The 15,284-nt window shown below is 41.7% G+C and overlaps 1 protein-coding gene across 1 annotated transcript in view; it reads right to left on the bottom strand.

Annotated features, from left to right (window-relative positions):
* col8a2 (collagen, type VIII, alpha 2) overlaps positions 1 to 14,991 on the bottom strand; it is a 350,913-nt gene extending 335,922 nt beyond the window's left edge. Inside the window, exon 1 of the mRNA XM_068011369.1 lies at positions 14,922 to 14,991. Within this exon, the coding sequence (XP_067867470.1) occupies positions 14,922 to 14,963 (42 nt within the window). The 5' untranslated portion in view covers positions 14,964 to 14,991. The remainder of the gene's footprint in view (positions 1 to 14,921) is intronic.
* Between the last annotated feature and the right edge of the window lie 293 nt (positions 14,992 to 15,284).

A 15,284-nucleotide genomic window follows, 5' to 3' on the forward strand; every position in this document is an offset into this window, starting at 1 on the left:
ATGGCCTGGCAAGCCATTCAGTTCAATGAGGGATGGGTAATAAATGCAGCCCACATCCCACAAACGAATAAAAAAAAAATCTTTGAAAGTGAATAAATCCCCAGATAAAAATGTATCCTAGGCTCTGACCAGCATTTTCTAATCCTCTTTAACTAAAGGTGTGGTGACAAAGGACTGGTACCATTGTTTAAAAAAGGGATAGACCAAGTAATTACAGGTCAGTCGCCCTAACCTCGGTGGTTGGAAAATTATTTAAAAAAATTTTTGAGGGCCAGGATAAAACTTCATTTAGGAAGACATGGATCAATCAAAGACAGTCAGCACAAATTTGTTAAGGGAAGGTTGTGTCTGACTAACGATTGAATTTTTTGGGGAGCTAACAAGGAGGATCAGTGAGGGTAGTGCATTTGATATCGTCTATATGGATTTTAGCAAAGCTTTTGATAAGGTCCCACATGGCAGACTGGTCATGAAAGTAAAAGCCCATGGGATCCAAGACAAAGTGGCAAGGTGAATCCAAACACAAACAAGAAATGCTGGAAATACACAGCAGGTCTGGCAGCATCTCTGGAGAGAGAAGCAGAGTTAATGTTTCAGGTCAGTGACCCTTCATCAGAACTGGCAGATATTAGAAATGTAAAAGGTTTTAAGCAAGTAAAGTGAGGGTGGGGCAAGAGATAACAAAAGAGAAAGTGTTGCTAGGACAAGGTCACAGAGAATAACTGACCAGAAGGTTCTGGAGCAAAGGCAAACGGTATGTTAATGGTGTGCTGAAAGACAAAGCGTGAGTGCAGAGAGGGTGTAAATGGACAGAAAACTGAACAGCCTGGCCCCAAGCACAAACATGAAAAAAACAGTGGGTAGGCACAGTAGAAACAAACTAAATAAACTAAAATAAAATGAACACAAAAATTAAAAAATTAAAAATAACTAAAAATAAAAGGGAGGGGCCCGTCATGCTCTGAAATTATTGAACTCAATGTTCAGTCCGGCAGGCTGTAGCGTGCCTAATCGGTAAATGAGGTGCTGTTCCTCGAGCTTGCATTGATGTTCGTTGGAACACTGCAGCAATCCTAGGACAGAGATGTGAGCATGAGAGCTCGGGGTCATGCTTTCAGACTGAGCGGAGGTGTTCTGCGAAGCGGTCACCCAGTCTGCGTTTGGTCTCACCAATGTAGAGGAGACCACAATGTGAGCAGCGAATACAGTATACTACATTGAAAGAAGTACAAGTAAATCGCTGCTTCATCTGAAAGGAGTCTTTGGGGCCTTGGGTAGTGAGGAGAGAGGAGATAAATGGGCAGGTATTACACCTCCTGCGATTGCAGGGGAAGGTGCCGTGGGAAGATGAGGAGGTGGTGGGGGTAATGGAGGAGTGGACCAGGGTGTTGCGGAGGGAACGATCCCTTTGGAATGCTGACAGGGGAAGGGAGGGGAAGGTGCGTTTGGTAGTGGCATCATGCTGGAGGTGGCGGAAATGGCGGAGGATGATCCTTTGGATGTGGAGGCTGGTGGGGTGGAAAGTGAGGACAAGGGGAACCCTGTCACGGTTCTGGGAGGGAGGGGAAGGGGTGAGGGTAGAGGTGCGGGAAATGGGCTGGACATGGTTGAGGGCCCTGTCAACCACAGTGGAGGAGAATCCTCGACTGAGGAAAAAGGAAGACATATCAGAAGTGCTGTCATGGAAGATATCATCAGAGCAGATGTGTCGGAGACAGAGAAACTGGGAGAATGGAATGGAGTCCTTACAGGAGGCAGGTTGTGAAGAAGTTTAGTCGAGGTAGCTGTGGGAGTCAGTGATCTTGTAATGGGGGTGGCACAGTGGCACAGTGGTTAGCACCGCAGCCTCACAGCTCCAGGGACCCGGGTTCGATTCTGGGTACTGCCTGTGTGGAGTTTGCAAGTTCTCCCTGTGTCTGCGTGGGTTTTCTCCGGGTACTCCGGTTTCCTCCCACAAGCCAAAAGACTTGCAGGTTGATAGGTAAATTGGCCGTTATAAATTGTCACTAGTATAGGTAGGTGGTAGGGAAATATAGGGACAGGTGGGGATGTTTGGTAGGAATATGGGATTAGTGTAGGATTAGTATAAATGGGTGGTTGATGTTCGGCACAGACTCGGTGGGCCGAAGGGCCTATTTCAGTGCTGTATCTCTAATCTAATCTTAACAATATTAGTAGACAGCCTATCCCCAGAGATGGAGAGAGAGAAGTCGAGGAAGGGAAGTGTCAGAGATGGACCATGGAAAGGTGAGAGAAGGTGAATCCAAAACTGGCTCAGAGGCAGGAAGCAAAGGGTATTGGTCAAAGTGTGCTTTTGTGACGGAAAGGCTGTTACCAGTGAAGTTCTGCACGGCTCAGTACTAGGTCCCTTGCTTTTTGTGGTATATATATATGAATGATTTGGACTTGAATGTAGGGGATATGATTAAGAAGTTTGGAAACGATACAAAAATTGGCCACATGGTTGATTGTTGTTGCTCTAGCCGTAGTCCCAAAGACCATAGGCATTGCTCTCCATGAGAGAGACACACAATTGATAATGCATAACTTGACGATCACCACTCCTCAAGTGTGGGGCAAGCGAGGAGTCAGGTCTCCATGAACTACAACAGCCGGTACAGGGATTGAGCGTGCGCTGTTGGCATCTTTCTGCATCACACTCTAGCCATCTAGTCAACTGAGCTAACTGACCACCCACCTCCATGTGGTTGGTAATGAAGAAGAAAGCTGTAAGATTTGGGCTTGAATGTAGGGGGTATGATTAAGAAGTTTGCAGACAATACAAAAACTGGCCGTGTGATTGACAATGAAGAAGGTAGCTGTAGACTGCAGGAAGATATCAATGCACTAGTCAGGTGAGTGGAACAGTGGCAAATGGAGTTCAGTCCAGAGAAGTGTGAGGTAATGCATTTGGGGAAGGCTAACAAGGCAAGGGACTAGACAATAAATGGTAGGATACTGAGAAGGGTAGAGGAACCTTGGAGTGCACATCCACAGATCCCTGAAAGTGACTGGACAGGGAGATAAGGTGGTCAAGAAGGCATAGGGGTACTTGTCTTTATTAGCAAGGCATAGAATATGAAAGCTAGGAGGTTGGGCTGGAACTGTGTAAAACGCAAGTTAGGTCACAACTGGAGCACTGCGTGTAGTTCAAGGGGAAATTTTTTTCACCCAGAGGGTGGTAGGGATCTGGAACTCACTGCCTGAAAGGGTGGTAGAGGCAGAAACCCTCATAACATTTTTTTAAATACTTGGATATACACTTGAAGTACCGTCACTACAAGACTATGGACCAAGAGCTGGAAAGTGGGATTCAATTGGATGGCTATTTGTCAGTCGGCGTGAACATAATAAGCTGAATGACCTCCTTTGGTGCTGTGACCGAGACAAGTGCGAACAGGTAGAGTGTCAATACCAATCACAATAGTTCTTAAATATCTCCAGAGCAGATTGTACAAAGGAATACTAGTCATCTAAGCTTCACTAATTCAGAGTTGATGTACTCTTGGCAATAAATGCTTTCAACTTTACGAACACTCAGCCTAATATTTCTTAGACATTAGTTTGAAAAAAAATCTATAAGTCAGTACGTTTGAGTGCAGACTAGAATGTTTGGTCAGACTAAGTTTCCAGCAACATTACATTCTGCCTCAGACACAAAGATCCTTTGCAATTTTTTCAGCTGTTCAACAGATGTGAATAGCAAACAGTGGGAAATAGTTTCAGTCTGGCAATTGTACAGGTTCCATATGAGCAAGGTCCAGCTCTATTGTTTGCCAAGGACAGATGGTTGTTGGATTAACAGCAGACTAATGACAAGAAATGGAGAAAAGAAATCAACAAAAGAATTGAGCGGACCATATGCTACAGATTAGCGGAACTACTGTGAGTGAAACTATAGAAGAATAACTGTAAAAGGAACTGTTGTTAATGTTTACTGGATCCAGAGTATTGAAGGTTTTCTAGTGATAAACGGTGAACATATTGATCAAGTCCTGATTGGTAACTCTTTACAGGCCAAGATTATCTCTGGGTGCATTGGTATTCATCAGGGAGAAGAATGAAAGACTGGAATGACCTTTTACTCAGTAGCGTCATTACCACATTCCAATTTGGAGTGGCCAAGCTCAACTGGAACACAATAACTCGGCAATCTTCCTGAATTTCAAACTCAAAAGAACATACTTATCATGCAACTGCATAGAAGGATTGTAATTTCTTACACTCCACATATTTATAGACTTGCATTTATATAGCACCTTTCATGATCACCAGACACCTCAAAGCGCTTTACAGTCAAATACTTTTAAATTGTAATCATTTATGCTCTGTACAAACTACATTTTCCTTGTAGATCCCATGGTTTCTGGGAAGCTGACCCAAATTAGTCAAACTAATTTAATTTAATTGCAACAAAGACTTTAATTCCATCTGTGAGAAATAAATTAAAACCCAAGTCCCAGAGATGAATCTATTCTAAAACATTGTACCAACCTGTACATCAAAGACAGAAACCTTCATTCATTCTGTCTAGTCTAAACTTTAGATTAGGATGTTAGAGGAAGGTAATATTGTAACATATTGCAATACACAGTCCTCCATCAGAGAAAGCTTGGCTCCATCCTGCCTAGGTTGGAATATAAACCCAGGACCCAGAGGTAAAATTACAGTATCCTAATCCTCTGTGGATGAGACATTCATCTCTTCTCACTCAAATAGATTTAAACACAGGTTCAAGAGTTAAAAGATTATGCAACCCTCTAAAAAGAAATCACTAAGGTCATAGTAATGCATCCTTACAGCACCTGAGAACTCCCACACCTACAAAATGCATGCATTGATACACACTACAGAATCAGCAGCTAAATAAATATACTGTTGTTTATATTCAGTGGTATATGCTCAAGATGCCTGTTTTTCTCTTTTCACCAGTTCCCTTGGGTGGGTACCTAATTTAGCACAGAGGTAAAGCTGAACAACCTACACCCAGTCTCAGGCCAAGCCTAATGCTGCTTCTGGAAGGCTGCGTGGAGAGGTCTCCCTATCCAGTTTTCCCTTCCTCTCTTTCACCTAACTGTAGCTAAAATGGATCAGAGATTCAGTTCCTGGTCTGTGCTTAATTAGTTCATATTAAGAGGGGTACTAGTGGGAGTGCTCCAATTGATCTCATTGAGGGTATTATACATTGAACTTCTGCTTTTTCCTCCACTCCTGTTATTTACGAGTTAAAAAGTATTTATTGACAGTGACTGTCTGTAACTGCACTGCAGTTTGCACAGTAATTTGGTTTTACTACTTTTGGTTTAAAGTTCAGAAAAATTGTTATTCTCAGAACAATGTTTAAAAGAAAGAATTATTGCGGACATTATGTTGTCTAAAAATAAGGAAAATTTGTGTATTGAAGTATATGACAGTTTTAATGCACTTCCATTTTTTATATCAATTGATATTCCATAAGCATTACCATTTTTGGAAAACTGAATATCTGATTCTCTGCATCCATCATGGACTTTTGCACTGATAGTGTTAACAGTAATGTGGTATTACCTCAAATGTTACCAGCTGAAATCAGTCAAGGAAGCTAGATTTCACTTGGGCCAAGAAATCAATAAATGCAAGCCATTTTGAACCCGACTTGAAAGATTTAAAAATTCCTTTTAAGACTTGCATATCTGCTAAAGGAGTTTCAGACGGTGCAAGTGGGAGATGGGTTGAAATTCCCAAGTACAATTCCTTAAAAATAAAATTATTAACTGTAATTGCATGTAAAAGAAATGACTGTTCAAAACATACTGATTCATCTTAAAAGGGAATTTCATGTCTTTTGGAGTTGGAAAGCTATGAAAAAAATAAACAAATTAAATATTTAATACTGGCCAAAACAAATATAGACATTATTTACTTTTTTTCTCAAATTACGAAGGAAGAGAATAAGGAAAAGGAGGCGGAATTAATGGTCTTTAACTATTTTAAGCATACATTTTCAGACAGTAATAAAAGGACCCACAATCCTTTGGTTACTCTTGCTTGGGATATGTGATTCAGAAGCCTCAAACAATACGAAATGTTCTTTTAAAAATAGCTGACCAAACGTTCAGCAGGAGTGAGGATAAATAATTCAGCAGAAATACTGGTTCTGGAAGAATTAACTCTTAAATTGGTAAATTATCATCCTGTTCCGAGGAAGGGTCACTGACCCGAAACGTTAACTCTGCTTCTCTTTTCACAGATGCTGCCAGACCTGCTGAGTGGTTCCAGCATTTCTTGTTTTTATTTCAGATTTCCAGCATCCGCAGTATTTTGCTTTTATATTATTATGTGAAAGGTGATGGTTGTTAATTGTGCAATTATATGTGTTGATTGTGTGATTATATGCAGGTGAAGGGAGTTAATTGCGGCCTTAGTTGAACACTTAAAAGCAGACACTCACTGGGACTGGTGGAGGGATTTGTGTATAGCTACATTTTTATAATCCTTTGACTTTGCACAATAAATGTGAAACTGAGTAAATATAGCCTCCAGCCTTATCCTTCTATAACAAGCTCCTGGAGTTAAACATTGTAGTAGAAGATGGTTACTTAAAGCTAAAGGTTGGAAAATAGGAATTTTTTTGGGGATAGAAAACTAAAGTCTCAAGGCTATTGTGAAAAATATGGCAGAAAGTAAGTGCAAGTTGTCAGGGTATGATTACCCTCCACTGTTTTTTGGATGCTGAACCATATGACCAGTGGAAGAATGAAGTGGATATGGGTTACATTTCTACCAAAAATGAAATAAGGTGTGGCCTTGGCGTTGTCACTTCCTACCAAAAGTAAAATCAGAAGTAGTGTTTTCTGATCTGGATGCTCATCAGTTGGATACTGATGAAGGGTTGGATCTTCTGGTATAATTCTTGGATGAATTTACAAGAAAGATGACCTATTTAATGCGTATGAGGCATGGTCAGACTTTGATAGATTTTGGAAAACAGATGGTTATCCATTGGAAGAATATATCATGGACTTTAACAGACTGTATAAAAGATTGAAGAAATTCAATTTGGAGATCCCTGGTTCAGTGCTAGCTTTTAAATTGCTAGATTGTGCCAGGGTGTCTCATATGGACAGGCTCTTGGTTCTAACTGGGGTTCGGTCCTTGGACAAAGACTCACTGTTGGACCAAATGTCTGCAGCCTTAAAAAAATTCCTGGGGAAACAATCATTTCCTGCAGTCCTGGTAGAACAAGCAGGACACTCTGTGGTGACACAAAGAATGGAGGACTCCATGTTCTCAAGATTTAGAAATAATCCAGGTACTGGAAGCAGGCCTAAGTACAATGGAAGAGTTAAAGACAGGAAGAATGAGGTTGAAAGCACTGTTAGGTCTGAATATTACAGTGGAAAACAGGGTTGGAACAGCAATCAAAGGCGAATGAATTCCCAAGGAACAGTTAATAGGCGCTTCAGATGTAACTCAAAGTATCATTATGCAATGAATTGCCCTAAGCGGACAGGCAGAGTTTTCGAGATAACGTATGATGCAGAAAATTCTGAGGCAGAAGAGGAAGACACTGATGGATCTGAAGGAATTGTACTAGTCACAAGAAGTTTTAGTCCTGTGATGAATGTGTTGGTTGTGGATTCATTCAACTGTGCGGTACCGGATAGTGCTTGTACATCGACAGTATGTGAAATTGGTTACAGTGTTATCTGGATTCACTCAGTAGTGAGGATCGATGCTAGGTTAAGGAATATAAAAGTACTACCAGCTTTAGGTTTGGTGATAACACATTGAAGTCACTGAAGAGAGTAGTAATCCCATGCAAAATAGCTGGGATAAGCCACTTTATCAGTACTGATGTAGTCTCCAGTGAGATACCTTTACTCTTGAGTGAGCCTTCAATGAAAAAGGCACAGATGAAACTTGATATGGAGCATGATAAGGCAATTGTTTTTAGGAAGCCAGCGAATTGGCAATTAGCCCAGTCAGGGCATTATTGTTGCTGCCATAGTCCCAAAGGACCATAGGCATCTCTCCCATTTGAGAGAGACTGTTGGTGATGTATAGCTTGAGGGTCACCACTCCACAAGCATAGGGCAAGGCGAGGAGGCAGGCCTTCAGAACAACCACAGCTGGTATGGGGATTGAGCCCGTGCTGTTGGCATCTTTTTGCATCACACACTAGCCAACTGAGCTAACCGACTCCCGTTGCGCATTGTTGTGTCCCCTTAACAAAACCTGATATTTCTAGTCAGTGCTAGAGAAGTGCTGATGACATCAGGTATTACGAATCAGAGATAAAAGGCGAACTGTCTTAAAGTTGCACAGGCAATTTGCTCACCCTTCTTGTCAGAGATTTAAAACCCTACTAAAAGATGCAGGTGTGATTGATGGACAGTATATGAGGATAATGGAAGAGATTAGTGAATAGTGTGAGATTTGTAAAAAGTATTGGAGGACACCATCGTCAGCCTTCCATTGGCACGTGACTTTAACAAGCTTGTTGCCATGGATTTAAAAGTATGGGAAAAAGACAAGAATATTTTCATTCTACATTTTATAGACTAGCAACTAGATTTAGTCTTTCTACAATAATAAATAGTAAGGACAAAAGGGTGATTATAGATAAAATTTATGGAGAAATGGATAGGGACTGGACTTGGGGCACCAGCTAAGTTTCTGACTGGCAAATTCCCCTCCAGAGATGTGTGTGAAAACATGAACATTACGGTTATGCATACTGCAGCTGAAAGTCCTTTCAGCAATGGGCTTTGTGAAAGGAATCACACAGCGATGGCTGAAATGTTACATAAAATCTTGGCTGACCAGCCAAACTGCAAGTTGACTATCTCTCTGGCATGGGCGGTTCATGCGAAGAATTCACTTCGGATGATTGGAGGATATAGTCCTTATCAATTGGTCTATGGGCAGAATCCCAAATTGCCTTCTGTACTGTGCGACAGCCCTCCTGCTCCAGAAGGTACTACAATTAGTTCCATTTTTTCTACATATTTGAATGCTTTACATGCAGGGAGACGGGCTTTCATCAAGGCTGAGGTCTCTGGAAAAAATTCACAGAGCTCTGATGCATTGTATATGGCCATCTGAGGTGAAATTTAGTTTGGGAGATTTGGTCTTTTTTAAAAGAGAGGGCCATAGGGAATGGAAGGACCCTGGTAAGGTAATCAGTCGTGATGGTAAGACAGTAGCCATCAAGCATGGAAATCAAACTGTTAAGGTTCATTCTTCACCATTAATCGGGTTGATTACAAAATCTCAATCTGAGCAGCTGATAGAGGGAGAAGAGGCACCTTGTACCTCGAATACTCATGTGTTTTGTGATGATCTACCTGTGCCTCAGGACCTTCAAGAGTTGGATAGTAATGTAACCGATCATGATGCTCAGGAAAGAGCTGTCGCATCCAAAGGCCAGTTGCCTCGAGTAGGCACTCGGTGACATATATTCCAGAGAGGGTCTGAAAAATGGAGGGATGTAACAATTTTGGGGTGTGCAGGAAAATCTACAGGCAAGTTTAAATATTGGTTAAATGTTCAAGATGATGGCCAAGAAGCAAGGGCCATAGACTGGCAGAATGGGGTGAAAGAGTGTAGGGTAAGAAAGCGGAGTGCAAGTTTTGATAGTGGGTCTGGAAGTGACTCTTGCGTAAGGAAGCGATCACATGCTGGAGAAAGAGCCTCCGATAAAATGCAAGGGAGATCTTCTAGCTGTAGTTCCGAAAGACATCAAAGTGCTAATAGAGGCTGTAGTATTAATAGATTCCACAATGAAATGAAAGCTATAGGGCAGTCTGGGAATAGAACTAGAAGCAGAAGTCCTCATGATCGTAAAGTTTTAGTGGCTGCCAATAAACTTGAGGATAAACTAATAAGAGAAGCAAAACATAAGGAATTAGAGAATTGGAGAGAGTTTGGAGTCTATTCTGAGGTACCAGACAGGGGACAGCTGGCTTTGTCACATCGATGGATTTGTACTGAAAGTCCCGATGGAACTTATAAGGCTAAAGCAAGGTTAATTGCGAGGGGTTTTGAAGAGCGATTGGGGGAATACCGATGTCAGAGTGGACTCTCCCACAGTTGGAAAAGTAATCTTGAAAATCTTTTTGGCTCTTTTGGCCACACATTCATAGGAGTGTAGATCCATTGACATAAAGGCTGCATTTCTGCAAGATGATCCTTTACAGAGAGAAGTGTTTCTGAAACCACCTAAAGAGGCAGCAGATGCAGAAGGAAAACTATGGAAACTGAACAAATGCCTTAATACTTCCAGGGTATTGTATTTCTCGGTGAGATCTGTTTTGTTGAAAATTAGTTGGATTTAACTAAAAGCAGATCCTGCAATGTTTTATTGGTATCATAAAGGGAAACTTCCAGGCATCTTCATGATGCACGTTGATGATTTCTTATGGGGTGGTACTGTGGATTTTGAGAAATATGTTATTAATAACATGGGCGGTGCAGTGGTTAGCACCGCAGCCTCACAGCTCCAGGGACACGGGTTCAATTCCGGGTACTGTCTGTGTGGAGTTTGCAAGTTCTCCCTGTGTCTGCGTGGGTTTCCTCCAGGTGCTCTGGTTTCCTCCCACCGCCAAAGACTTGCAGGTGATAGGTAAATTGGCTGTTATAAATTGCCCCCAGTGTAGGTAGGTGGTAGGGCATATGGGATTACTGTGGGGTTCGTATAAATGGGTGGTTGTTGGTCGGCACAGACTCGGTGGGCCGAAGGGCCTGTTTCAGTGCTGTATCTCTAAATAAAAAAAATAAATAAGATTAAGGCAGAATTTAAGACTGGGAGTCAGGCTTGTGGGGCCTTTAAATATATTGGTTTACATATTAAACAGAATAAATCTGGAATAAGTTTGAATCAACAATCCTATTTAGAGAGTGTTACTCCCATCCTGGTTAATAGTGTTAGATTGTTAGATCATTACAAACAGATGATATATCTAAAGCAGAGATTGAGCAATTGCGAAGCCTGGTGGGTCAATTAAACTGGTTGTGCTCTCAGACTCAGCCTGATGTTAGTTTTGATGTGCTGGAGAAAGTACGATGATGAAACATCCAAAAGTTGAGAATGTTTTAAGGGCATATAAAACATTGAAAAAACTAAATCTAGAGCAATGTGTACTGAAGTTCCCATCCTTAGGTGACCCAAAGAACATGAAGCTAATAATTTTTTGTGACGCTTCACATGCTAATCCTGCTGATGGGTATTCAAGTGCGGCTGGCTTCATAATATTTCTGATGGGTGAAAATGGGAAATGTTGTCCTTTAGCTTGGGAGGCTAAGAAAATAAATGGGTTGCTAAAAGCACGTTAGTTGCAGAAACACCGGGTCTTGTGGAGGCAGTGGATATGGGGTTCGATTTGTCAAATATTTTGTGTGAAATTCTGAACAAGGGACATCCTGAAGATAGGATACCCATTGAATGTTATGTGGATAATGGGACAATATACACTCCACAAAAAGTGTGAGTGAGAAAAGATTATGTATTGACCTCGCTGCATTGAAACAAATGCTGGAGAGAAAGGAAATCTCCAAACTCAAATGGGTAGATGCAAGTTATCAGCTATCCGATTGTTTCACAAAGAGAAATGCAATTGCAAAGAAATTGTTCGAGGTGCTGGATGAGGGCCGTCTCACAATGTAAAAAAAAACTTTGTGCCCAATATGGAATTTAATTTTGATTTATTTTGAATATTCTTTGAGCATGTTAATCTAAGTTGTATTGTGAAAGAAAGAAGGGAACCTGTTAATTGTGCAATTATATGTGCTAATTGTGTGATTATATGCAGGTGAAGGGAGTCAATTGGGGCTTTAGTTGAGCACGTAAAAGCAGACATTCACTGGGACTGGTGGAGGGATTTGTGTGTAGAACTACATCTTTGTAATCCTTTTACTGCGCACAATAAATGTGAAACTGAGTAAATAAAGGCTCCGGCCTTATCCTTCTATAACAAGCTTTCTGGAGTAAAACAATGGTAGACCCCAAGTTTACACACCAGAAGGAGATAGCCATGTAGTGGTCTCTTCTCTCCAATTCAGGCCCATCACCTCCAGCTGAAGGCCTCCGTCAAGACCGAAGACTTCATTGGGAGCATCGATGCCATCTTAAGGATGGTTCTGCCCTTTAAGGTTCCTCATGCTCTCTTATGGTGCTGCCGCACCACCGGGGATTTTACCCCCTCATACTGGCAGGCTCCCTCTTGGTAGCAGGAATTCTTTCAGGAGTCCAAGGTACATCTCTAATGACCACCAACCCAGGAAAATGAATTGGAGTTGAAACAGATTTGAAGGAGGTGATTAAAAGCTGGCTACAACTCCACAATCAAGAACCAGAATGCAGTCAAAATGTGTAATTTGCTTTTTTATAAGTAACACTAGAAATGTTAGCACACCAAAAAGTGGCAAGAAACAAGAAGCCCACCACAAGAACCATTCTCCTTATAATGAGGAAGTGCTCTTTTTATTCTATCATGGGATGTGGGCATCGCTGGCAAGGCCAGCATTTATTGCCCATCCTTAACTGCCCTTGAGAAGGTGCTGGTAATCTGCCTTCTTCAACTGCTGCATTCCATGTGGTGCAGGTACTCCCACTCTGCTGTTAGGGAAGGATTTCCAGGATTTTGATCCAGCAACAGTGAAGGAAGGGAGATATAGTTCCAAGTCAGGATGGTGTGTGGCTTGAAAAAGAATTTGCAGGCAGTGGCGTTCCTATGCGTCTGCCTAGCTTGTTCTTCTAGGTGGTAGAGGTCGTGGGTGTGGGAGGCACTGCTGAAGAAGCCTTGACAAGTTGTTGAAGTGCAACTTGTAGATGGTACACACTGCTCTCACTGTGTGCCAGTGGTGGAGGGAAGGAATGTTTAAGGTGCTAGATGAGGTGCTGATCAAGCGGGCTGCTTTGTTCTATATGGTATCAAGTTTTTTTAGTGTTGTTGGAATGGCTAACACGAGGCAAGTGGAGAGTATTCCATTACATTCTGATTTGTATATGACAGGATTTGGGGAGTCAGGTGAGTCCGTCACTGCAGAGTACCCAACCTCTGATCTGTTCTTGTAGCCACAATATTTATATGGTTGATCCAGTTAAATTTCTGGTCAATGGTAATCCATCAGGATGTTAATGATGGGGTATTCAGTGATGGTAATGCCACTGAACATCAAGGGATGGTGGTTAGCCTCTCTCTTAGTCATAGAGTGATACAGCATCGAAACAGGCCCTTCGGCCCACCGAGTCCACACTGACCATCAACCACCCATTTATACCAATCCTACATTAATCTCATTTTCCCTCTCTCATCCCCACCTACCTACACTAGGGGCAATTTTTTTTTTTTACAATGGCCAATTTACCTATCAACCTGCAAGTCTTTGACATGTGGGAGGAAACCGGAGCACCCAGAGGAAACCCACGCGGTCACAGGGAGAGCTTGCAAACTCTGCAAAGGCAGTACTCAGAACCGAACCCAGGTCACTGGAGCTGTGAGGCTGCGGAGCTAGCCACTGTGCCGCCACTGTGTTGGAGATTATCATTGCCTGGCACTTGTTTAGCGCAAATGTTACTTGCCACTTATCAGCTGAAGCCTGAATGTTGTCTAGATCTGGCTGCATGCAGGCATAGACTGCTTCCTTTTCTGAGGAGTTCCAAATAGAACTGAACACTGTACAGCCATCAATGAACATACCCACTTCTGGCTTTATGAAGGAGTGAAGGTCATTGATGAAGCAGCTGAAGATGGTTGAGCTGAGGACATTACTCTGAGGAACACCTGCACCTATGTCCTGGGGCTGAGATGATTGGCCTCCAACAACCACTACCTTCTTCCTTTGTGTGAGGTATGACTCTAAACAGGGGAGAGTTTTCCCCCTGATTCCCATTGACTTCAATTTTGTGAGGGCTCCTAGATACCATATTTGGACAATCACTCTCCACCTCTGGAATTCAGTTTTGTGAATGTCTGATCAGAGATCAAAGAAGGGTGAGGAGGTAAGTGATATATCACAATATGTAATGCTATGGGGACCCCTTAAGAATGCAGAGACCTTTTGCACAAGAGTACAGAGAGCTGAAGTAGGAAAGTGATGGGTGGGTGGGTGGCGAAGGGAGCAGGTAACAAAGATGTCAAAGGGGAAAAGTATGGGATCATGAGAAATGAGAACGCGTGAGAGAGAGAAAGATAAGTAGCTCAAGGAGAAAGAAGAAAAGCAGAATAGATGGGAAACTATGGGAGCATGAACACAGGATAAATGAATTTTTAAAAAATGTAGGTTAGCAGGGGGAGAACTAGGAGCACAAGATCAAGAAACCATGTGCCTCCCCTGCCATAAGAATGGCGTAGCCGAAAAGACAGAGAAGACACAACCACAACATCAGGGTCAGCCACAAAACACCAAACAGAACCAGAAAAAGACACAGCGACACCAACCGTACAAAGGCAACATAAACAGGTAACGCACACATCATTTCATGCAACTGTGAACAATACAATGGGAGAGCCACACTTACATAATTTTATATATCTTTCATAAGCATACATTATGGACACTTGAAAACAGTCACACCTCAAAGTGAACTGATTGATGTGTAGTGACTGAATAGTAATTTGAGTGAAGTTACAACTTAATCTTATGAAACTAACAGTGAACAAGAAAAGCACGAAACACTTTTAACGGGCCTTGGCATACACCTATTTAGATTTTGTAGCTTTAAAGGGACAGGAGACATTAAACATACATTTGCCTTTGAATTACAATTCTACATTGCACATCTCTCAGTACAAAATCCTGTTTTTAATAAACATATATGGAGATATCGAAACAACATCTAAGACCCCTATAAGTGAAGGGCTTTTCATTTAAATAAGCTTCAAATGTCTTTCCAATAACATGTTTTTAAAAAAAGTATTTAATTTTGTTTTACTTACCATGGACAACACATGCTCGATGCTTTCAAAATTACTTACCATTTGGCAAGTAGGAATCTTTCAACAGGCCTACAAAACACATAACTTAACATTGTTTTGCATGAAGTTTAACCAAAAGAAGTTAATTCTAAAAATAAAGGTTACGTCTTATACAGACAAGGGGCTGAGTGTTGGAACAGTTATAAACTGGATTGATCTTGCAACGCAGTAGGAAAAGAAAGACCGGAGATTCCAAATGTTCACTAATAAATTGCCAAGTCGGTTAAAGGAATTTTCCAGCCCTGGTAAGCCATCCTATTTGGCAGCCCAGTGGAGATCTACAAAATCACCCGCAGCTGTGAAACCAGGATCTTTATTGCTATC

The sequence above is a fragment of the Heterodontus francisci genome, chromosome 31, assembly GCF_036365525.1.
Source record: "Heterodontus francisci isolate sHetFra1 chromosome 31, sHetFra1.hap1, whole genome shotgun sequence".
Taxonomy (NCBI): Eukaryota; Metazoa; Chordata; class Chondrichthyes; order Heterodontiformes; family Heterodontidae; genus Heterodontus; species Heterodontus francisci.